The following is a 23,111-nucleotide window of genomic DNA, read 5'->3' as shown; positions in this document are numbered from 1 at the left end:
GCAGGGCTTTGTAGTGCTGATGTGCAGTCCCACCGACATACAGAATTTTCACCAACTGCAGTATTTCCCTGTCTAATAGCACTCCCAAACATCCAGGCACCCTCTTCTTGGAGATGGGAGTCATCTGCTCACACAGAGGAAGCATCTCAAAGACCTGCTATATTTCTGATGCTTTCAAAAAGCAATAAGCATAGTATATCCAATTCAATACTAGTATTTTCCTGCTTAAACAAATCAAAAGCAGAGGGAGAACCAACACCCAGGGAGGGCCCGCTCTGCTGTCCTTCACTGGCTTTTTGGCTCTGGCAAGGCATGGTCACCAAGGCAGCACAAGGGCCACTGCAAAATAAATGCAAATCTCAAGGGGAAAGGAAGCAGCAGGAATGGGCACCACAGTCCGCTCCCACCCAGAGTCCTCCGCAGGTTACACACAGGCTGAACTAAAAGGTGAAATTATATATACACCACATATGAGCTATCGTTCTGCTGATGAATCCCAGAAACCAGACTGGGACGGCCAAGGTCCTCAATAGCAGCAACAAAAGATAGGTGAATGATGCTATTAGGGGAATTTGGCAACAGGTTTTTGTGCTAAATGCACGTGCCGGAGCTGTCAGGCAACAGGACAGGTGAGGACGAGGCTGTGCCCGTGCATGGAGCTCCTGCTAATTGCAGGCAGCTCGTCAGGGCGAGCGCTCCGCAGCGCTGGGCTCTCCACGGAGCCACCGCTTCAGCTGCTCGGCAGGAGCAGGAAAACTGCCGCAACCCCTCACAAGCACAAGTCTCCGCCCAGGCTGTGTAAAATGGCATTTTTAATATTTCATTTTTACTTTTAACTAATGACTCAGGTCAAGAGCGCCCACGACATTCAACACCACCTAAAATCCAGCAGATGTTAAGCTGCTGAAGGGAAGCTGGGCAGACTGATACAGATTCTCATAAAGTTTCTTAGAGACTTCCAGTTATTTTTTAAGCGATATAAAGGCTGCAGGTCTCCAGGGAAAGTAGTTGCAATCAATACCCCAAATGAGACAGAGTTCAGAGCAGGAGAGGCAGGAGAAGGTCCTCGCAGCTTGTGACCCAACGTTGCTGTAATGGGAACAGAAGAGAACTCAGCCCGGAACGGCCATCAGCCGTGCCCTCCTCCTGCCCGCTTCTTCATCAAGAATGCTGCCATTGAAGAAACTGAACACCTACAACATCCAAGTGGCAAACAGCTACAGCGGACAAGGACAAACCTACCTGCTCTGCCACTTTGCGTAGGCAAACATTCAATAAAAAACAATTTTTGGGCCAAAGAGATCCTAAGGTAGCAATAATGAGGCAGGCAAAGAGAAGGATCAGCACAAGCACTGTGCCCACGCTACCTTCCCGGAGAGGTTTTGAAGGATTTGGTGTCAAACCTGTTTCCTGAAAGAAAAGCAGCTTTTCAGGAAGACAACGCCGCCGCGCTGGTTGGTGACAGTCCTGCCTTGAAGAAATTCTTTGCTTTTGAAGACATTTCGCTTCCTACACAAGGAGCCATCGAGAAGTTTACAATTCTTCCTGTGAAATCAAATACTTCATAAAACAAACTAAAATTCGGGCTAAAAAGACCAAGTGTAACTCAATCCACTATTCTATTTCGGTTACATCTGTCCTGCTGGCTCGCTGTCTATAAATCTCTTATTAAACATGGGCATGAATCATTTTTTTGACTTTGTTTCCATTAAAGCATTAGCACAAATTCAACGATACTAAACAAAAACGACCAAAGATTTAAGCCTTTCAGTGCCACCTCAATTCAGCAGATAGCAATCAGTTATGTAAAGAAGCAGGATACAAGAGACACTTTGGTCCCATGTTTTCAAAGAAAGCCAGTCTGTTTGGCCTTTATGCTCTGAAGAACAGGATAGTATTCGCTTCTAATTAATTTGTATCTTCAGAGGGCAGCGGCTCCTTCCCTTTGAATGAAAGGGCAAACAATGTGAAGTATTGTTTAATACAGTTTTGTTCTTGACTAAGAAAGGAGCCTACCAGCTAGCGGAGAGGGGCAGGAAATCATTACAGAGGAAGCAATGAGAGCTGCCAGCCAAAAACTGGTATATTTTATTTATTCAGATATTTGCTTTCATCTCAAACTTATACGGATGCTGCAGCTAGCAACAAGTGCTCCAGAATGGGAAATATCCCAGGTTTTCTGGCTGAAGAAGCAGCCTGAAACCAACTCACCAGTCCATGCTCGGAGGAAAGCTGGAGTCACGGGAATTACCGGGGCTCCAGGCTTCGTGTGATGCTGGGAGCACATGTTGTCCTCATCCCTAAAACGTACCGTCCAGGTCAGAGGTCTGTTACACCACCTTCTTGCTGAGCCCGTGATGGTTTTGGTGACGCCAGGACGGTTGCACACCCCACCTGAGGTGCCCGGGACCAGAGATCCTGAGCCCACACAGCTCCCATTGACCCTCATCGGTGATGGGCAACAAGCTGCTCGGGTGAGTGCCTGGGGTCTGGCAGGGCTGGGAATTGCTGGGCGCACACCTGGTGCCAGTATTCACTTATTGCCTTAGTTCCTGACAATCCAAACACCAGGGCTTGAAAATTATTCATGAGCCCCCAATTCCCACCAGTCTGGGTTCTCCTCTTGACCATTTACTGCACATAAACTTCAACATACTCCCGTGGGTAAGAAACAACTATTTCTGTTTTAGGAGTGGGATTTGAGATACAGAAAGAGCAGAGTGATGGACCTTCACCCGAAAGTTAACGTTTCCAGAGGCCCAACATGAAACCGTAAGTCACGAGCCCCGGGCCACCGCAACGGTTACAAAATCATCTCCACCTGCTCCACCACCAGTCACCACGTATGCAAACACATGGATAAGTCTCCCCTGTTCTCTAGATGGCAAGAAGTTTCTTTTCAAATAGCAATATTTTACAAGCATTTTTATCCCATTAGCCTATTTTCCACTGGCAGTAGTTCTACCCCAAAAATAGCATCCCTGCCGCAGCCCGGGCATCGCCAGCATCTGCCTGCGTATGTAAACCTGTACCACAGAGGACACACGCACGCACTGTGGGACAGATACATGATATAGTCCCAACCGGGATAGTTTATGCTTTACAAATAGTACATTTATAACAACGTACTGGAATGTAGAGATTTGATTTGTGACCTATTTATACAGGGATGTAATCTGGAATTAGTATAGGAAAAATATTACTGGTTTATAAATACCCCTATCTTGCCTTCGCTTCAGATCTCAGCCAGGAGTGAAACATCTGCCAGCCTAAAATTAAACATCTGTGTTTTACAGTGAGGAAACTGGGACTGGAAGTTTAATGCCAAAAAAGGGCAGAGGCTGCGCGCCCCCGGCGTGGGGCTCTGCCTTCCTCCGGCTGCTCAGCGGCACCGGTCCCTGTGCCAGGACGGACGATGCCGGCGCTGGCCGGCTCCCGTCGGCACACAGCAGCACTTCCAGCAGCGGGGCTGTTTGCAACCCTCAACAAAAAGCCAAAGGAAAAGTGCTCTGGTGAATAAACAAGGCGTTCTTCACCACTTTATTTCCTAAAAAAACCCCACTAGCTCTTTGCTCGCGAGCATCCCCCTGTTGCGCAGCACAGCGTCAGACCAGCCATCGCACGGCACTGGTCCTCGCAGGATCTGATCACCGTTCCCGCAGTTAGAACCAGTTACTTTATTACGGCTGCAATTATCTGGCGTCGCGAGCCGTGATTTACATCGTTGCAGGGTGCTGTTCCCAGGCTTGGTTTGGGATGCTGCACTGGCTGTGCCGGAGCCACTCATTATGGATTCTGGGTTGTTTCTTGCCCTCTTTCCTTACTGTCAGGAATCAGAGGCCAGGAGAGAAAACTATTCTCTCAGCTAATTACCACAACTATTCTATAATGGCTATTTTAGATGAATTTTTAATGAAGTGTGCTCTTGTCAGTTCGGGATTTCATAACTTTCAAGTCCAGCCTTTACATTCCAGCCATTTGCTGCATAAAGATTTTTCCTCTCCCTGGCAAACCAGCGCAGCAGGAGCAGGGGAGGAGGACGGACCCTCGCGCAACTTCGCTTGCGCCTGTCAAAATTAAATTAACTGCATCTGCTAAGCAGCAAGCTGACTGACAAGAACGCAGTTCAGTGCAGAAAAACGCCGAGCATCTGCAAGTCCTGCTGAAACCCACTTCAGATCAGGCCCACGACGCTGTAATTAACAAGGATAAAAATACTTTGCTTTTGTTTAATATTTTCTGGAGTTGTGCATTCCTCAGATCAGATGCTAGAAACCTCATTAAGTCTCACTCATGTCCTCAAGGCCCACATGTTCTCCACCACCAGACCTAGTTACAGAATAAGGAGCCATTTTACCGCGATGCTCCCATCCTGCCACAGCAGCAGGAGGGCGCAGGGAGGGCGGCGGTGACACCACGGCCACCGAATGCAGCTGGAAGCCGAGGCACCTTTTCCTACATCCCTTTGCAAGGTGCCACCCCGTCTACTGACACCTAAACCTAACCCTCCCATCGGCCCATGTTTAAGACTGGGCTTATCCTTTCATTTACCTGCTGCTCCTTTCACAGGTCCAACATTTTGTCCTGGTCCGTCACACCAGTGCCACCACTGCAGGAGGCACATGGCTTAATGGGACCTCCTCCTCGCTCCCTCTGCCACCATCAAACCCTTGGCCAAGGTGATGATGTGCTCCTTGTCTCTCTGATCCCAGCTTTGGAGATTTGCTGTGGTTCTGACTATAAAAAGGGGTGAACAAAAAATAAATACCCCCCCCCCCCCCCCCCCCCCAGCCTTGGGGCAAGAAGAGGCTTCGTGCTGAGCACCTTCTCCTGCCCCACACTGCCCCGGCCTTGGGAGCAGTGGGTGGTGGTGCTCAAGGTGGGTGATGCTCAAGGCAAGCGAAGAGCATCAGCCACCAGCATCCCACCACACACTCACTGGCATTAGCTCAGTCAACACTTCAGCCAGGGAATGAAAAAATGCAGAAAAAGGAGGAAAAAAACCAACCCCAAACCTCTCTGAAATTCAGGGCTTCATCTGCTGTGCTCTTCTTTGGCTTTGTTTTTGTTTTTACAAACGGGGCTCTTGGAAACCTTGGCAATCACTATTTTAAAGGGCTCCCCCCTCCCCCAGGCCTTTGTAAGGCTGTCAGGATCTACATGCCAGGAGCAGGATTAGCTGGCTTCTCTCTTCCATCTTATGGTTTTATTATTCTGCACCTTTTGAGGGTACAGTTTATCCCGAGTAATTAAAACACAGTTAGCTGTACAAGTCCAAACCATAATGGAATAGCTTAGGTTTTATTTTTTTAATCTCTTTTTTGTGTGCCCTCTTTTCCAGAAAGCCTGATACTATAGCTGGCTTATTTAAAACAGGAAACTCCCTTGAAGTGTGCTGGTGTGGAAGAGGTATTTTAGCAGAAAAGTGGTATATTAGAGCCTTACAGTGGGGCTGGGCAGCACCACGCTCCCAACCTGCCTCCTCCCCGCACAGCCCCTGCCTCGGCATCACGACATGGTTCAAGTCTTCCCCCTACAGAAACCAAGAAGGAAAACTTTGCCGCGGGATGCCCGGTTCCAGTGCGAGGGCTGGACGGCTGCAGCATCTCCAGCGATGCCCAAAAAAGCTGCTCATATTTTCACTTTTCCAACTGGGATGACTCCCACACCGCAAGAATTAGGTACAGCCTAATAGCAGCTGCCTGCACCGTCCCGGGGCTGGTCCTGCCCTAACCTTCTGAATTTATTTTGTTCTTTTACCACATGAACCAGCCCTGTGACAGGGAAGGAAAACACCGTGTCCACGGGTATAATCCCGTTGCTCTGAGGAATAATGTGGCGAGCTCCGGCGCTCAAGGCAAACCCACATTACTCACTGCCTGCTCCACAGCGGGGAAGCGCAAAGCAAAATAAAACCAAAACCAGTGTGCGGGAAAACAGCCTGATTTCTGTTCGGTCTGACTCTAACAGCAGCTGGGGACGGGGCCCCGCTCCTGCTGGGTGGGCGGCCATGGAGGAGACCCCAACCTTGTCCCCATCCCCTGTCCCCACTCCTCCTCACCTGCCTGGTACCAACTGCTGGGACTTGAAGCACGGCAGAGAGAGCAGACAGGCTTTTGAGGCTCATTTGCTACAACTGGCTTGTCCGCTTTTCTCAGCAAATATTTCTACTATTAAAATAGTAACATTGCTACCAGTATGCTTTCCCCCTTTTGCACATGGCTTGGTAAAAATGCTTGGAAAATATTGCTTATCTGCTTGCTACCTGGCAGGAGGACATGCCAAGGGGACACTGGGCTCTGGCTCTTTGGGATGGGAAGGGATGGGACAGCATATGGGGATGAGCCCATTCTCACTACCAGGGAAAGCCTGGCTTTAGGTAACAGAAATGGTCGTATTTGTCAAATCTTCTCCCTTGCTTAAGAATAAAATCAAACAGCTTTGAGGAAAGCATGCCAGCTCTTCAACAAACGAGACTTAAATATTTGCAAAATTAGTCCAGCAATTTCAGCACAGAACCGTATTGGGGAAAGCGGCTCCAGGCGAGAGGATGCTCCCTGCGGCCAAAGCCGGCGGGAAGATGTCCCTCCCCAGGGAGCACCCGCGGATCAAAGCTGCCACCACAAACACCTGCAGCTCCGATGGGGAGGCCACTGCGCGGAGGCTGAGCCTCCACGCGGGACGCTGCGAGCTGCACCTGCATGGGATGCTGCGAGCTGCCTCCGCGCAGGATGAGGGCATGCCAGCGACCCAGCCGGGCATCTCCCCCTCCTGTCCTGAGCTCCCAGCTCCGTACCCTCCACTTGCCCCTGCTCCTCAACAGGGTCTGAGCCCTGCACGGTGCCAGGGATGCGCTCCCCAGGAAAGCCTCTCCTGTGCGGGAAGGGAGAGGGAAGGGGCTTCGTGCCCCTGTGCCTGCCCTGGGGCTGAGCTGTGGAGCTCTCGGCTGAGCACCACCAAAGTGGAGCCACCTCCTCTAAGGCATGCCCAGGGACTCAGCTAATAGAGAAATAAAATATTATCAAGAGGCCCCCAAATTGCTTCTCCCTTTTTGACAGCGATGCGCTGGGCAAGGCTGGCAAAGGAACGGGGGGTCACTTCAGGCAGTGGGCATAAAAGTCCTTCTTTTCTTCTTTTTGCAGATGTTCCTAATTAACATCTATGAAAATGATTTATTTGATGTTTTTCTCCCTTCCTCCAAATGTCGTACGTTCATCAGCTTTTAAAAAATTTTACTCTAAAAGGCCAGGACAGAGGGAACGTGCACCTCACTGAAGACTAACTGCCAGCCCGACCACCTAACCTCCGCCGGGCCAGCAAGGGCTGACGCTTCCCTTCCCACGGATGACCATCCCTCTTGGATGACCAGTGCCAGGTGAGCTCAGCCATCGCCACGGGACGGTGTCACCGCCGCACGCCTCGCATAACCACCAGGCTGCTTGTCGGCAGCCTCAGCCAAAAAGCGAAGGGCTAAGCCGACCGTGGTGGATGACGTAGCCTCTCTCACCTAAAGAGCTTCTCAACTGGGGACGCGGCCCGTGAGCGATGGCATGGGGGGGACACCTGCCCATGCCATACCCGGACACCAGCACCGAGCCCACCACGTGCACCGCACTATGTAAATAAACAAACGAAGCCCCTGAAGACAAAAGCCTGACGAACAAGCCCAAAGCTACCCGTGCCGGCTGGAGAAGGACCAAGCAACCACTGAAGGAGAGCAGAAAACCCAAGGAGAGAGACCGTCCATTACCAGAGTAGCCTCCCGAGGACTTGATGTACATCTGCCCGTACTGCTCCTCCACCATGGTGTCGTACGCCTCGTCGTCCTCCTCGTCCTCCTCGTTGTGGTAGGAGGTGGGGCTGTCGGTGGTGGGAATGCTGCTGGCGCCGGGGCTCGTCCGCTCCCCCTGCGAGTACTGGACCTGCTGGACGTTGGGGATGAGGGTGGCCAGGTTGGGCATCCCGTAGTAGGAGACGCGGGAGAGCTTCAGGGGACCGGCGTTGGGGCCAGCGCCGCCAGTCCCCTCCCGGGCGCCGGGCTCGAGGGGCCGCTTGCCGGGCAGGCCGGGCAGGGCAGCTGCCTGCAGCTCGAGGTTCTCGTGTTTGACGCGCGTGAGGAGCGGGATGGGCATGGAAGGGGACATGACGTAGGGCGCCGAGGCCGACTGCAGCTGGTTGCAGGGGCTCTGCGGCTCCGAGCTGGGGTCTTCGATCATGGTGGTCTGAGAGTCACAGTGGGGAGAGCTGACCTTGAACATCAAGTCCGTCCCTTTCTCCACGATGTGCTGGATCTGCAGGAAGCCCGCCGTGTACATCACCACCAGCTGCTCGCTCGCCGCCATGGTCAGCTTCCCGGTGTAGCAGAAGGAGAGGATCTGCTGGAAGCAAGCGGGGGGGACGGTACCTGGCAGCTCAAAGGCGTTTTTGCTGTTCCCACTGAACAAGTCTCGGAAGTAGAGGCTGCTGGCGGCCAGGACCGCCCGGTGCGCCTTGAAGGCTTGGCCCTTCACCACGATGGAGACATCGCAGTACAGCCCCAGCAGCCGCTGCTCGTTCAGGCAGCCCAGAACGGTGTTCCCAAAGTTGGGAATCTCTATGTGCAACATCTGCGACATGGCTCAGGATCGGCTGGAGCTCCTCAGACATTCAATGCAGGAATATCCAAAGTAGGGCACATCTGAAAAACGGAGAAGGCAGGGAGAGAGGCACAGCGTTTTTAGACAGTTCACCAAAGCAGGCAGAAGCAGAGGAACCCACCTCACCCAACATCAAAGGCTCAAAGCTAAGCTCTGAGAGCCGATGCGGAAAAGCAATCGCTCACAAAAATTACTTATCGATGTTTTCAAACAATGTTGGAGATGCTATTGGTGGATGGCAAAGGATATTCGGAAAACACAAGTATTTTCTTCAAGTTGTGGTCTGTTTAAATAAGCACCACTGATTTATTCCCCCGGGGGTTTTACTTTATGCAGGAAAATCTGAACGGTAATGGGAGAGGAGTGAACAGTAAAGCAAATGTAAGACAGTCAGACAGATCTCGGGTAGCATTATATAAGAAACACAACAACCACCAGCTATGTTGAAACTACAGAAAAGATATTTATAAAACAATGTGCCATTCTGCCTGAAATAAATACAGGATTCTGCCGGAGCGCAGCTCCCAGGAAAAAGCACTTTGAAAAGCAATCTTCCCATTTGCACCAGAAAGAGGGAGCATTTCAACAGTTAAACCCTTTCTCAACAGATTTATCCTCCAACAAAACGAGGCTTATCTCCAAATTAAGCCAGATATTTGAGCCCCAATAAAACAAACCAACGTGCCGCAGCGAGCCGCCTACCAAGTTGTCTTCTTATTTTTCTCCCCGAAATCCAAAGCGGGGCAGGGGGAGCCCCAACCCAGCCCCTCCTGCGGCCGGAGCCCCTGGCCCCCCCCAGCCCATCGCCCTCCGGCCGGGGGTACCGGCCCCAGCCGAGGGGACCGGGGACCCTCCGAGCAACCTCACACGAAACGGGCTCGAGGCGACGACGGCTCCGGCTTTGCATCCCACCGCGGCCGCTCTTTAAGGCCAGCCGTACCTTTTGGCCATGGGGATAATTCCTCCTCTCACCGACCAAAGCAAGCCTCGCGTTCGAAGGGAGCTCATACGCAAACCCCGTGCAACGGCGGAGCAGGTAGCGTTAGTGCAGCCCGTGCACTGAAACTCCAGCAAAGGAAATCACTGCGGATTCACCGACACGAGCCGGAGCCCAAACCCCCCCGTCCCCCCTCCCCGAGCTCCACGCAAGAGTCCAGGAGATTTAAAATCCTGTTTGCCTTCAACACTACTGAAGAAAAACTACGGTTAACTAGTGCTGAAAGCTCATAGGAACAATATTAAAAAAAAAAAAAAAAAAAGAAGAAGTTTATCTGAGAAAGAGGAAAAAAAAATATATCTCCGAAAAGAAAATAATAACCCACAAAGAGCTGCTCTGTTCCCATTGCTGGGAAAAAAAAAAAAAAAAAAAAAAAGTCCTATCTGCAAGGCCACGGGGTAACAGGAAGAAAAGGGAACACACTCGGAGCCAATTTAATTGTATCTGCATGGTTAAAAAAAATTCTTCCGAGCGAGGAAGTTCCCGGTCCCCTCGCCTGGCTGGGAGCGAACGTACCTTCAGCAGCAGCCGGTGCCCAGCGTGGCCGCTGGCCGGAGGGGCTCTGCGTCCCTCCGTATCGCCCAGGCCGCCACGCTATACGCAGCGACGACGATCGCTCAGGGGAGGGGAAAAAAAAAAAAAATAAAAAAAAAAATATAGTATCAAACCCTGGGTTTGTATCTGCTGTAGCTCAAGCTTTTACCAAGTCAAATCTCCCCGGCAGCGCACAGCATCTAAATGAATAGGCCGGATGCAGATTAACATTCAGGCTGCTCTCTGCAATGAATAGAGCCCTTTGATTAGGGACCTGAAGTAAATGCCAGTTTCAAACCGAAGCTTTAAAAACAGAGAAATATCAGTGCCAGAGGAATGCTCTCAGTGTTGGTACAAGACAGACTTTTGATGAGTCACTGCAATGCAAACAAAGATGGCAGAAATACTGTACTGTATGCTGATGAAATGCTTAGTGGTGCCACGGCAACTGAGACAGGTTTTAAATTTATAGTGCAGTTTTGCATATGAATTACGCTGTAAACTGCCTCCCCTGCCATCTAGTACATCCAGAGTGTCAAAGCATTTAAACTATTCCAAACAGTCTGCAGAGCTGGCACTGCTGCTGGTTAACTCCTGCGGCCGGAGGAAGGCGCGGCCAGCATCCCCCAGCATCCCCCAGCATCCCCCCAGTCCCAGCACCCCCCCCCAGCCCCAGCACCCCCCCCAGCATCCCAGCATCCCACCCCAGGGGCTCCCCAATACCGCCCACCCAGAAGGACAGCCTCAGGAATGCCCAAATCTGCCCAAAATAAAGGTGCTCCTTGGGCAGCCACAGTCCTGATTCGTGCCCCCCCAGGTCCCGCCCCCCCACCCCCAAGAAAGCCTTTCAAATGCAGGAAAAATGTTTACCCCTTGGGGAAAGCTTCTTTCAGTCTGTGGCTGAATCCACTAAAAGCAAATCCATTTGCTTAAGTAATGAAATCCTAGTCACATTGTCTCCTGGATTCAGATTTTAAATTACCTTCGCATTTATTGAGCATGTTTGGTGCTTTTTTCTGGGAAAGAGGGTGGGGCCTCACTTTGCTTACTTCTCTCTTGCCCAGAGCGTTTTTATTTCTGCTACTGCTCTCGGATTTGTTTCAATTGCTCCGCTCGAATGGTCACACACAGTTAAAATTTAGGAGATTAGAGGTGAAGCCATCCTTAGAGGAGGATAACCATAGGGAAGCGCAGACCGGGCCGGTGATGCTCCGGCACGACCCCTCCCTGCTGATCGTGCTCATACCTCCGCTTCCACCGTCCATATCGATGTTTGGTGCATTAAGTTCAACTCCACAGCAGCAAACTGCTGCCACTCCTGCACGCCCAGGGGCTGGCTGCCTTCCCCTGCTCTTCCAGCAAACGGCACTAACACGTCTGCTCGGCATCCCGCGGGACCCGCAGCCTCCCAGCACTTGGCAGAGCCGTGACGCTCCCAGTCGAGGACCTCCAGGACCTCCATGCGTCGGGAGCGCTCAACGCTTCGGCCAAACTCGGCGTCAGGTCAACGAGATCTCTGCCTGGTGTTGATGAGGAGGCTAAAGCACCGAGAGGGGACCAAGGTGACATCCTGCGAGGAGGTCAGAGATGACACCGCAACAGCCAAGCCCAAGAGCCCAAGACCTCTTCCAACCACGACACCGCCAACCTCTGCTGGAGAAGGAAAGGAGTCTGCCCTGGCAAATGCAGATCCACTCTGGATCTGTGAAAATTACTGAAATTACATGTGCTTTACAGAAACATAACTTCTCCACGCAGGGACCTGAATGAAGCCTTGTCCGTGCGGATGGCAGACCACGGGTGGAGAAGGATCTCCTCCTCTTTTCTTCCAGCAAGAGCTCCCTTAGAGCTGGAGGAGAGACCAGGGAGGCACTGGATGGGACCTCCTTGGACCTGCTCCCAAGCCCCTGCCTCGGAGAAACCCAACAAGGCAGGATGAGTGGGACCAGCCAAGGAGAGCTCAGTAGCACAGAACACATCAACTTCAAATAGATATCAATTATTAATACTGCTTAGAATCTGCTCTATAAACAAGCCAGACATGCCAGGAGGAACCCATGCCTCTCTAAAAACACCAAAATCGTGCCAGTTCAGGATACGTTTAAGCCAGTGAGAAGCACCAGAGTGCCCCAGCCTAGCAAATTATTGGCAGATCTCATGTAAAACCTCCCATGAGAGATCAGAGTTTGAACCAAGATGCTCCACACAACTGACCCCTCCTGAGGTACGCCTCCCGCAGGACTGCAGCCTGGCCTGACCACCCCGAAGGGATCCCATCCCCAAAACTGCATCACTCCAGCTCCCGGTGGCCTTTCCTGCCATTCCAGGAGATTTCTGGTCACAAAGCTGCCAAGCGAGCGGGCGAGCTTGCTGGTGGCACTCGGTGACAGTTTAGACCTCCAGCTTTCCCAGAGAAAAAAGGCCCCAAAACACCCTCACAGGGAAACGGTGAAAACAGTAACTGTGTTTGGTCTAGAAACGGCATTGAGGAACACAGGCGAAGCTGTACCAGCGAGCTGCAAAAGCCCAAATGACTTCAATAACCATAGGCCAGGACTGCTGGATTTTTGTTTCTTCCTCCCTGCTTTGCCCCTGCCTTTTCATGATCAGAACATAGAAAAAAACCAAACAACCCAAAACCATCAACAAGCCCAACCTCCTCCAAAATCCAAGAAATAAAAGGCGGCAGTCTTGAAAGCCAAGGAGAACCTGCTCACCCTCAGACCTCACATCCCCTCAAAACAACAGCAACAAAATATTCTTGTGACTAGAGTGAATGCAATAACATTTGATAACATCTAACTTAAAAATCTCCTCTACTAAATATGCCTTTTTTTTTTTTTTTTTAAATAGAGCACCAAACTGCTTTTGCATGGTTTGAAATGGCTTCAGTCCATTTGACATGGGAAGAGCTGTGCTGCAGGAAAAATGACCTTAGCAATTACAGATGTAAACTGTATTTTGCAATCTCGTCTCCCAAGCTGAGCTGTGCCCCAGGGTGCAGGAGGAGCCCCCAGCACCATCGCCATCCCCCAAAAAATCCAGTCCCCTTTGGGCTGCCACATCCTACAGGTGACAGATCATCAGATGGACATCTCTTACCAAATGGGAAAACTTGGACAAAAGGGGATTAAAACCAGCCAACCACCCCTCACCCCCCCGATTATTTAAGATATGTGACCATTCAAGCAATACATCATTTTGTTTTCTAATGGCAGCCTCTTTTTCCAGCTCTTGGATATAGCAGGACAATTTGTACATGTCTGCATGATTTTTGTAAAGTCATAGCCTTTGTCACAAGATGTTCATAAAAAATGCAGCTGTTATTTGATACGACTTCCATGAGAGTTTGAGAATCCTCAGTTTCTGTGTTCATGTGCTTTGGGGAGAAAAAAGCAGGTTTGCTCTTTTCTAAAGTATTTTCCTGCTCTGAGGCCTGAAAGGTCGGGGCGAGACGACAACAACAAAGGAAAAAAGCATCGACCTAGAATAAGATGCTGGCATCAGAGCTCCCCCAGGAGTAATCAGAAATAATTGGATAATGTATTTAAATTGTCTTTTTCCTTAGCCAATATACAAAAAGACTCAAAGACTTCACCCCCCCCCCCCAACAAAAAAACCCCAACCCCAAAATCCCCAAAGTCCTAAGGTTCTGCAGGAAGGTGCGCTGGCAGCTGGGACAGGGACAAAGGCAGCAGGACCCGCCGGGGGTGGGAGACAAAGCGGCGGAGGGCTTGCACCCCCACCCAGCCAAAGCCCCTCAAAAGAAAAGAGCTGAAAAGTCCTGCCCTTGAAGGCCCCAAAGGGTCAAAGGAAACTTCCCTTTCTTCTGTAAATGAGGAGAGAGGGGGAAAATCCCACCCTTGGATTTGAGGCTGGCAGGGGGATGTCATCCAGCCAGGCAGGGGCTCCCCAAAGGTGCCCACCACCCCAGGGCTGTCCCCAATTCCACCCCCCCTGGACACAGGGGTGCCAACCACCCAGCTCTTGCTACAGGGTTTTGGGGTTCCCCCCCCTTTTAATGAAAAGGAAATGCACTTTTTACATAAGCCCGAAGGAAAATACGCAACAGCTAACTGCAAAACTCGGTGGCGAAGGACTCATTCCCTCAGCACAGAGCTGCTCTAATGCACGCCTTAAATAAAATAAAGAGTTAAATAAAGTCAAATAAAATGCACTTCAGGTCTACGCTGTGCATAACCCCCCCCACCATGCACCGCAGCGACAGAAGCAAAAAAGAAAAGTCTTTGCACCCCCCCACCCCAAAACCAACCCTCCCCTCTGCCCGCGTCGGGGTTTGGGGCAAGAAAACCCAGGGAGGGGGAAGGAGAGGGACCGGGACACAAACGTGAAACGCCGTGGATGCCTGCACAGTTTAATGCCCGTCTTTGGCAGGGGAAAGAAAACAAGGTTAAGTTTGGTAATCAAATGACAGTCATAGCGAGACTCCTCTTCTCTCCTGCAGCATTTGTTTCTGCAGCTCCAAAGTACTTATTTTTGAAATGCTGCAAGTGGCAAGCAGCGAGCAGTGCTAACGTACCCTATTTTTAGTGTAGCAGCCAGTGGCAATGGGTGAAAGAAGATTATTTCTGCCTTATTAAGACAGCAGAAACTGAATTTGCAAATATTACTAAGTAACACATAAGCAACGCACACGCAGCAGACATGCAGCACGGAGCTACATTTGCTTTATAATCCTAAAAGTTCGCCTGGAAAGTAAAGACCTGGAGGCTCGGGCAGGGAACGGGGGAAAAGATGGGAAAGTGAATTAAATTACTGCTGACGATGCAGCCCCGCCGGTGCGTGGAGCCCCCACTGCCAGGGCAGCCCGGGGATGGGGTGCTGGGTGCTCTCCCCGGGGACCCCGGCACTGGCAGCAGCTCCCCGGGCTCTGTCCTGCTGCAAGGTGAGTCACCGGCAGCCTGGGCACAACATCACCGCTCGAGGTCACCCACCCGGCAGGCTGCTGCCTCCAAAAAGTGCCGTCATTCAGCCAAGGCGAAGCGTGTTATTGCCATTATTTTTTAATTTTTTTTTTTTTCTCTAATCTATCACTGATTTTAAGAGCTCTCAAAGCAAGGAGAAGCAAAAATAGAAAATGCAACATTTTAATATTTTTTTTTGCAGATTGCTGTGAGGAAAAGGGGAAGGGAGAGACATGGATTAAAAAAATACAATTATTCTGCAGAATGTAATTTTTTGCAATCTAATAAAAACTCAAAACCCCGACTAAGTTACATCCACCAGAAAGCATACAGCACCCCATCACCATGCCTTCTGCAAAGCGTGCATTGCCTGCATCCCATCGCAAACATTAATTCACATCCGTAACACATCAAAAAGACAAGTGCCATGCTGAATTGTATTCTCCTCACTCCTAGTACACAACAGCAGAGCTAGCAATATATAACATGCATGACTCAGTTCTACCATCGTGCCACTACGGAGCAGAAAGCCTTAAAATAAAGTAAATATCTTAAAAGGTCAATTAAAAAAGCTTACAAAACATCAGACGCTGCTTCTTGCTAGAGCTCATTACCTAGTATGGTGGAGCTGCCTGTGTGTTTTTTTTCTTGTGCAAGTTAGTCTGTGAGTCAGCATTAACACACATGAGAACATCAGGAATACTGCCTAGTTCTGATGCAATGGAGGTTGTAAAAAAAAAAAAAAAAAAAAAAAAAAAAAAAAGAAGAAATCGCGCTCCGTTTGGACAGGAGCCTGTAATTCAATTGCCTTTACTTTTCAATTACTGCATAGCCTACCCTGACCAACCTGCAGAGGGGAAGGAAACTTTGCTTACATCTCTGTCTTAAAATTAATGACTTTTACTTTTGGCTACAGCTTATTCTCCCTGCTTTCAAAAAAAAAGTAGGCATAATATAATTAACCCTTCAAGGGCAGCTGAGCCCTTGCAGCTCTCGGGATCTCCATGTTTTTGTAGAAATTTCAGCCCTGGAAAACAATACTGCCAAAAAGTTCTGGCGAAGGAAGACATTTATACATTAAACTTTTAATACTCTATAAAGCGAAGCTACAATTGCATCTGAGCTTGATCCTTAATGGAAATATAAGCCTGCAGAAAAGGAAAGTTATAGACTGCAGAAATTTAACTCTGTACTTCCAGGTTGACAGAAGCAAATACTAGACTGCATAGCGTGTTTTTCAAAACTGAGGTTTCTGGTCATTGAGCAAAAACCCTGAGAAACCTAAAAGTTGTGACATGAGGTGGTCACCTCAGCCTGATGCCCACTTTCCCCAGGCTGAGGGGGGGAAAGCAGAAGACCTGCATTTTTCATACAGTGCATTCATTGCTTGCGCTTCAGCAAACAGTTCTCTCTCCCCCCTTCCCAGGGGGAAAACCCCCTGCAGACTCAGCTCCCACTCTCAGGATCGCAGCATCAAGGCATGAAGGCACAGCAGGCAACACCAACTTTTCATTCCTGACTTCTCCGCTCTTGCAACAACACCCTTCACTGGTCCAACAAATTTTGCCCAAAGCTTCAGAATGTGACTATTTCTGTAACGTGCCCTAAAACACCCCCAGACAACACTGCAGCCCAGATTATATTATATATCTATGATAATATAGATTATATATGGTCAATATATTATGTATATAATATTATTTTTTATATATATGTATTATATATGGTCAAGTACGTCTTCAGAGCCAACACTAACATCTTACAAGTTTTGTGCTGCTGTGCCACAGCTGAACAGCCAACGTCCCCGGGAGAGCCCTGCTGATGCCCAGCTCTAGGTAAAGCACATACATTGCTTACAATGTGGGGCTTTTATGGAGATCCAAGCCTCATGGAGCAGAGGACGGTCAGAGGTTGAAGGTAAGAAAGTCTCCCCAACGTTCGCAATATGCTGCAGACGCGTGCTGCAAACACTGAGCTGATCCCACAAAAACGAACACCGATCAACCCATCAAAAAAAAAAAATAGGTATAGCTGATGCGTATGGATTAATAACCCAGTGGATCACAAGCATATTCTAAATCCCAGTTTAGTTTGCTGGTTGTTTGTATGAGTGGACACAGGCACTATAAAATTCTTTTTTTTTGTTTGTTTAAATACGCAAGTATGAATAATTATTAATGCTCATTAACCAACAAGGAAACCCCCTGATATTAGAGATCAATCACTTCTGCAGCTCCCCTTGCACGGAAGGGTCTGTCTCAAACCAGTATGAGCCTGGTGGGGTTTTTTTCTTAAGCATGTGGGATACTTGAATACAGATGAATTGAGTTTTAAAGGAAAAAAACCCAAGCAGCAACTTCTGGGCCAAGTTCTTGTGTGCCAAACTTTTCAACTGCCACAGCACAGCTCGACAGTGTTTCAAAAGAATTTAAGCACTGTTTTGAATACTGCTGACAATCTTCCTCATCAAAATTTGTAATTTAAATACCTCAAATCTGAAAAGCACGCTCCCTGGGGCATGCTTCATTCTCCCTCCCCGCCGCCCACCCTCCCCAAACCCCATTCGGCACAAAATCCATTGCTTTCCGTATCTGGCTGTTTTTTCCCCCACCTCCCGCAGCCCCGCAGCCCCCCGGCATCACCCCGCAGCGTCCGCTGCATCCCGCAGGGACCCCGCTGCTCAAGCAGAAGTTTGTTCTTCAGATTACCCGTCGATGAAATCTCTGTGTGCATTGCAGCACCCCAAAACACTGTCACCTTCCTCTTTTATAACTATGATGCTAGTTTAGAGAGAAAACTGTTTACTGGTTTAGAAATAAAACCGTGCTAACCGGGCTGCCCAGGCTCCTACGGCAAGAAAGGGTTAACGCGAGGAGCCCCGCTTCCCAACCCTCTGCTATCCAGTAGATAAGATGTTCCTTCAAATGCCTTCGGATGTGTCAATAAACCCCCAAATAATTGTATGTCAGTAAGTCTAATTGGCGAGGAATGGCAAAATTAATTTCTTGGGGTCTATGTGATGTTAGAGGCAGCAGCTCCATTTTGGCAGGAGCGTGTTTAAGATTCCCTCCCAGTGCTGCAAAGCACCTTGAAAGGTCGACGAGCGCTTTCATATTCTCAGATCCATCTACAACGCTGCAGCAGATGAAACGGATTGACCTAGACGAGAACTGAAACAGTCTCTGTGAAATAATCCATCAACACCCTTCGCCAGCCGCAGCCGCCTTTGTCATGGGCACGCTTGGAAATCGCACCTACCTATTGCAGCCGATCCGGGGCTCAATAGGGTTTAAATCACGGCCCTGCTCTCCTGGGATGTAACCAAACACGGCATCGATAGCTGCAGAGCCGCGGAGACGGCACACAACATAAAATACCTCCATATTAAAGTGTGTGCAAAGCCTGTGCCCATTACTGAACTCATTAAAGACAGTGATACTTTGTAACGTACTCTAATCTTTAATATTCATAGCTTGCTTCATTTGCATACCATGCCATAAATAGTTGAAGCAGAGGTAAAACACAAAGCGCTCTACTTGCATTTCTAATTATGCCTAAAATCAAATGTAAATCACAACACATCCAAGACACAGAAAATACTAAATTTGCTGTCTCTCAGTTAAAATCTTAAAAAAACCCCAACCTCCCCCAAAAAACCCCCCACACGCACAAACCCAATTATTTTTAACAAGAAAAATCAAAGGGGCTTATAGCCGCCTGTAGTGGGGATGATACTGGTTTAAGAGGGGAGCTCACACGTCCAAGCCCCAGCCCTAGTGACGGACCCCAGCAACCCCTCCGGCCAGCACTGGCACCAGCTCATCTCCCCAACCCCTAAAAAAACCCCAAAAACCTGCATTTACCACCGAGCTGTGCTGCAGCTGCTCATTTAACCTTGGTCTTTGAAGAAACAACAGGAGCCTTTTCCTCCGGGGCAGCCAGGAAAGCTGATCTCCAGCAAAGGAGGTAAATTTGAAGAATCAGCTCGAATGTGAACTTCGGCTACGGCGTTGGGCTGGCCGGAGGTTGGTGCTTTGGCATCGCCAGCCGGCGCGGGAGGGAAAGCGGCCCCAGGGCTGGAAGCTCCTAAACCCAGAGGTTTAATGAGAAAAGAGGTGTCTTGGGGTGCTTGCCTTCAGCAGCTCCCAGTCGAGGGAGAAACAGATGATTTCTGCTCACAATGTACCAAAACCACGCTGAGGTAGCAGGGGGTGTTTTTTCTCCGTTCTGTTTTTTCCTGAAACATGGAAGAGCCCACTGAGCCGGGAGCTGCCCTGGGGTGCTCCCACGCCTGCTGTGGCACCCACCGGCATCAGTCCCATGGAAAAGGCTCAAGATCCCGGTCAACAGCCGGTGATGCCATTGACGGCAAGGCTTGGCCTTACGGAGCCGGGTGCCCTCCAAACACATCCCGGACATTATCCCTTATTATAAGAGCTACAGCAAATTCACCTGCCTCCTCCAGAAAGGCTACTGGGGAACTGGGTGCTGTCATTAATGGCTCGTGGGACTTCAGACCCCAGCCACCGCGACCCTGGAGGGTTGGTTTCCACAACGACTCTCAAATTATCAACTTAAGGAAAAGCGCGGTGCCGGTGTGGCACAGGACGAGGAGCCGGGCTGCACTTGGGGTGCGGGGGGAGCAGACATGAGGCCCGGTGTCCTCACCTGTACAACCGAATTAACCACATTTCCCCCCACTTCACAGAGGCATCAGAAGACTGTGAAGCAGAATATCTGTAAAGCAACTCGATACCCTCGTACGAAAAGTGTTATTAGTACATTGCTGCCAATGGCATAAATAATTTCCCTTTAACAAGCTTGTTTCTGCATCAGGCAGCGGAGAGCGGAGTCCTCTTGATTTTATGGAAGTCCATCACCACCAACGCGTGAAAATGCACGTTTTTAGTTCAAGAGCGCTGGCAGGGGCACGGCGTGAGCTTGCACCCGCACGCTGCTCCCCGCAAGGTGGGTTCCTCCCGGCCGTGACCCACAGGACCCACTGCAACCCCAACCCAACCCTGGTCCTGCTGCCACCTCCTGCCCTTCCCCGCACCGAGACACCGCTCCCTGCCCACCGTACCGGTCCAACACACTGCTGCTGCTCCCAGGAAGCTCAAACCCTTCCTCCTCTTCATCCATCTCCCCATTCCTCCTCTTTATCCATCTCCCTGTTCCTCTTCTTCATCCATCTCCCAAGAAGCTACCCGCCACAGAGAGGTGCAGCATCCACAGTACTCAAAATATAATAAAATTTTACAGATTTATGCCCAAAGTCTTAATTAAAATCAAACGAACCAAATTTTGCAGAAGTAGGACAAAAATCGCACATTTTGGGGAGCCGTAAGGCGCCCTTGCCCGGCAGAGGAACACGGCATCCTTTCCCACTTACCTTCCCTTTACTGCTGGGACTCCAGCCGCATAAACCCACTACGTCTTAATGAAAGGCTTTTGCGGGTGGCTGTCCCCAGGGAAAAATGCATTTTTAAGTCACTTGAACCGAGACTGATTTTCAAGAAAGAGCCAGCTAAATATCACCAAAGGGAGCCGGGCACCCGGCAGTCGCCCCGGCTGGGAGCACAGCTCCGAGCCATAGCCTCTCCCTTATTAGATTTTTCCCATCTTACAAAAGGCTTAAAGAGACTTCTGAGAATGGAAAGCTGAAAGGAAAAAAAAAAAAAAAAAAAGTGTATCATCGCCATGTTCTGCTCCTGCTCGTATGCCAGGTTTTCAGGATCCTCAAATCCCATCAGGGAGTGGGTCCAGGGACTCGTGTGAGGGTCTCCCTGGGTCCCCCCCCACATGCTTGTCCTCCCCCAGCACTACAGCTCATCCTGCTCCCTTTCCAGACTTGTGTCCAGCTCAACAACAATATTGCATTGGTTCTATTAAAGAGTTAAAGGATCTTTTCTGCAGTTATCGACTTCCAAAGAATTCCAGAGATGTCATTAAATTTAACCCCCAAAGGTGAGCGTTTGCTCCGTCCCCCCAGCCCGCGCCGAGGGAGAAGTGAAAGTGAGCTGCTCACAGCCTGCAAAGCTTTTTTGCTGTTCGTATGTACCCTGGCATCTTGCCCGGACCTATTTTTAAGCCCATTTACTAGAAATCCCACAAATTAAAGGAAATACGGATAATGTTGTAAGAATCCTTTGGGCCAAATAAAAGCTACACATAATTTTCCTTGTGCATCAGAGTAAGATCCTTAACCACAAAAACCAGATTTCCCCAAAGCTCTTTTGCAACAGCGAGAGAATCTTGTTTTGTAAAAAGTTGCTTTGATTCACTCCTGGATTACAGGGAGTGCGGCAGACACCGCTGCCTCCCGGCCAAACCGGGAGAGGTGATTACTGTTATGAAACAGAAAGGTGTTAGGAGAACACAAATAAATTAAACATCTCTCGCTCTGGAATGGTGACTATTAATGACAGCAAAGCATGCAGGAAGTGCTCGTGGAGAGAAGCTGTAGGATGGTTATTGGGGTTTTTTTTCTCTGCATAGGAGACTGACTGTTGTGTGTTTTTATTTTCTAGCTTCTTTCAAACCCTGTGTTCATGGTGCTCATGAAAGGCCAACGTGCTGAAAAGCCTCCTCCAGCGCACTGCCGCCATCCTGGGCAAATTCCTGCTTGGTGCGCCCCAACCCCACCTTATCCCAGCTCTGAGAAAACCCTGATAATCTTGTTCTGACGGTCCATCAAATAAGACGACCATCAAACTCTTTTCACTTCTCCTCATGCCAAAACCTGACCTGTTCCAGGCAGGACAGTCACCGCAGACCCGCTTCTCCATCTCCAGTCCCCATCCCCAACTGCACCCCAGTGCCATGGTGGGGCTGGGGGTGCTGCCCCCCCGCCGCTGCCCACCTGCACCCCCACGACAGGGACAGCAAGATGCTGACACAAGCTGTGCATCACGCCAGCCGCCGTGACGGGTCTCCACAGCATCTCCTCGGGGCGTTTATGCAAAACAGGGATTTTATGCAAAACTCAACCTATGCTCTGTATCTCTATATTTATATAGTTATGGTGGGGTCTCCGTGGGGTGAGCACAAGGGAGGGGCAGTGCAGGAAAGAACCGATGGATCTTTCTGCAGAAAGCTCACCCACCGCTCTGCAAATCTCCATCCTGGGCGAGTGGTGCCGGTGCCCGGTGGCCGTTGGGTGTCAGCCCCCCGTTTCCCACGGTTCCCTCACCTGCCACCGCAGCAAACGGAAAAGGGGCGAGCGGCACCGACGGCCCTTCTCCTCCACGCGCTGCCCTGGCTGGAGGAGGCTGCTCCCTTCCCTTTCACCCCTCGCCCACACCGGTTAAATAAAGGAGCATCCGACTGCAGCATCTTCTGCACCAGGGCCGTTGGGAAGGAAGGAGAGAGCCCGTGTTTTATACGGCATCCGCAATTTTAACTATGCAAAGACTCCATCGCATTAAATAAACTCCAGTAACAGCTCTTGTGTTTTGGTAGGATTAAAAAGAAACTAGCAACCAGATACATGTTTTGATAAAACTCCTAAGACAACCAGAAACAGCCCCAAAACACAACGGTAAAAGTGACATTTGTGGTTAGTCCCTGCGGGGAGGGGATGAGGAGAAGGTGCTTCATTTCCAACAGCAATAAAGCAAAGCAAAGCAATCATCATTAAACCTGACTCTCCCTTCACTCTTGTTCATCCCCAGCAGTCGCTTAAAACGCCTTCATCGCAAACATTTCAGCTTCCTTTTAAAAGGAAAAATAATTATGCAGGGGACTAACCACTTCTATTCTACAAAGACACAGATCTGAACAGTTAAACACGCAACATTGGGAAGTTTTCCAAGATTTATATGTTTTGCATGGAAAGCAAATTTTTTTTCCTGCCTGGGAAAATATTTAAGTGCTAAGTTTATGAAGCCAAGTCCATTTATTCCTGGTTTATGTTGCTGCTCGGATGGAATCTAATTAGCGATTTAGCCAGCAGCGTGGGGATGCAGCGCTGGCCGATGCCACGAGCCCCCCACCCGCGGCTGTGCCGGCACACAGCCC

The 23,111-nt window shown here is 49.8% G+C and overlaps 1 protein-coding gene across 6 annotated transcripts in view; it reads right to left on the bottom strand.

Moving 5' to 3' along the window:
• NACC2 (NACC family member 2) overlaps positions 1 to 23,111 on the bottom strand; it is a 63,594-nt gene that overhangs the window by 13,523 nt on the left and 26,960 nt on the right. Inside the window, exons 1-2 of one of the 6 annotated variants that reach the window (XM_029999661.2) lie at positions 15,670 to 15,731; positions 7,751 to 8,677 (exon numbers count right to left, since the gene is read on the bottom strand). In XM_029999661.2, the coding sequence (XP_029855521.1) occupies positions 7,751 to 8,615 (865 nt within the window). In that variant the 5' untranslated portion in view covers positions 8,616 to 8,677; positions 15,670 to 15,731. Of the gene's footprint in view, positions 1 to 7,750; positions 8,678 to 9,576; positions 9,981 to 10,149; positions 10,262 to 10,336; positions 10,359 to 11,413; positions 11,433 to 15,669; positions 15,732 to 23,111 lie in introns of those variants that run through there. The other 5 variants (XM_041119741.1, XM_029999662.2, XM_029999660.2 and 2 more) reach the window with 5 other exon arrangements.

Source organism: Aquila chrysaetos, chromosome 24 (genome assembly GCF_900496995.4).
Source record: "Aquila chrysaetos chrysaetos chromosome 24, bAquChr1.4, whole genome shotgun sequence".
Taxonomy (NCBI): Eukaryota; Metazoa; Chordata; class Aves; order Accipitriformes; family Accipitridae; genus Aquila; species Aquila chrysaetos.
This window is presented reverse-complemented; position numbering and strand designations above follow the sequence as displayed.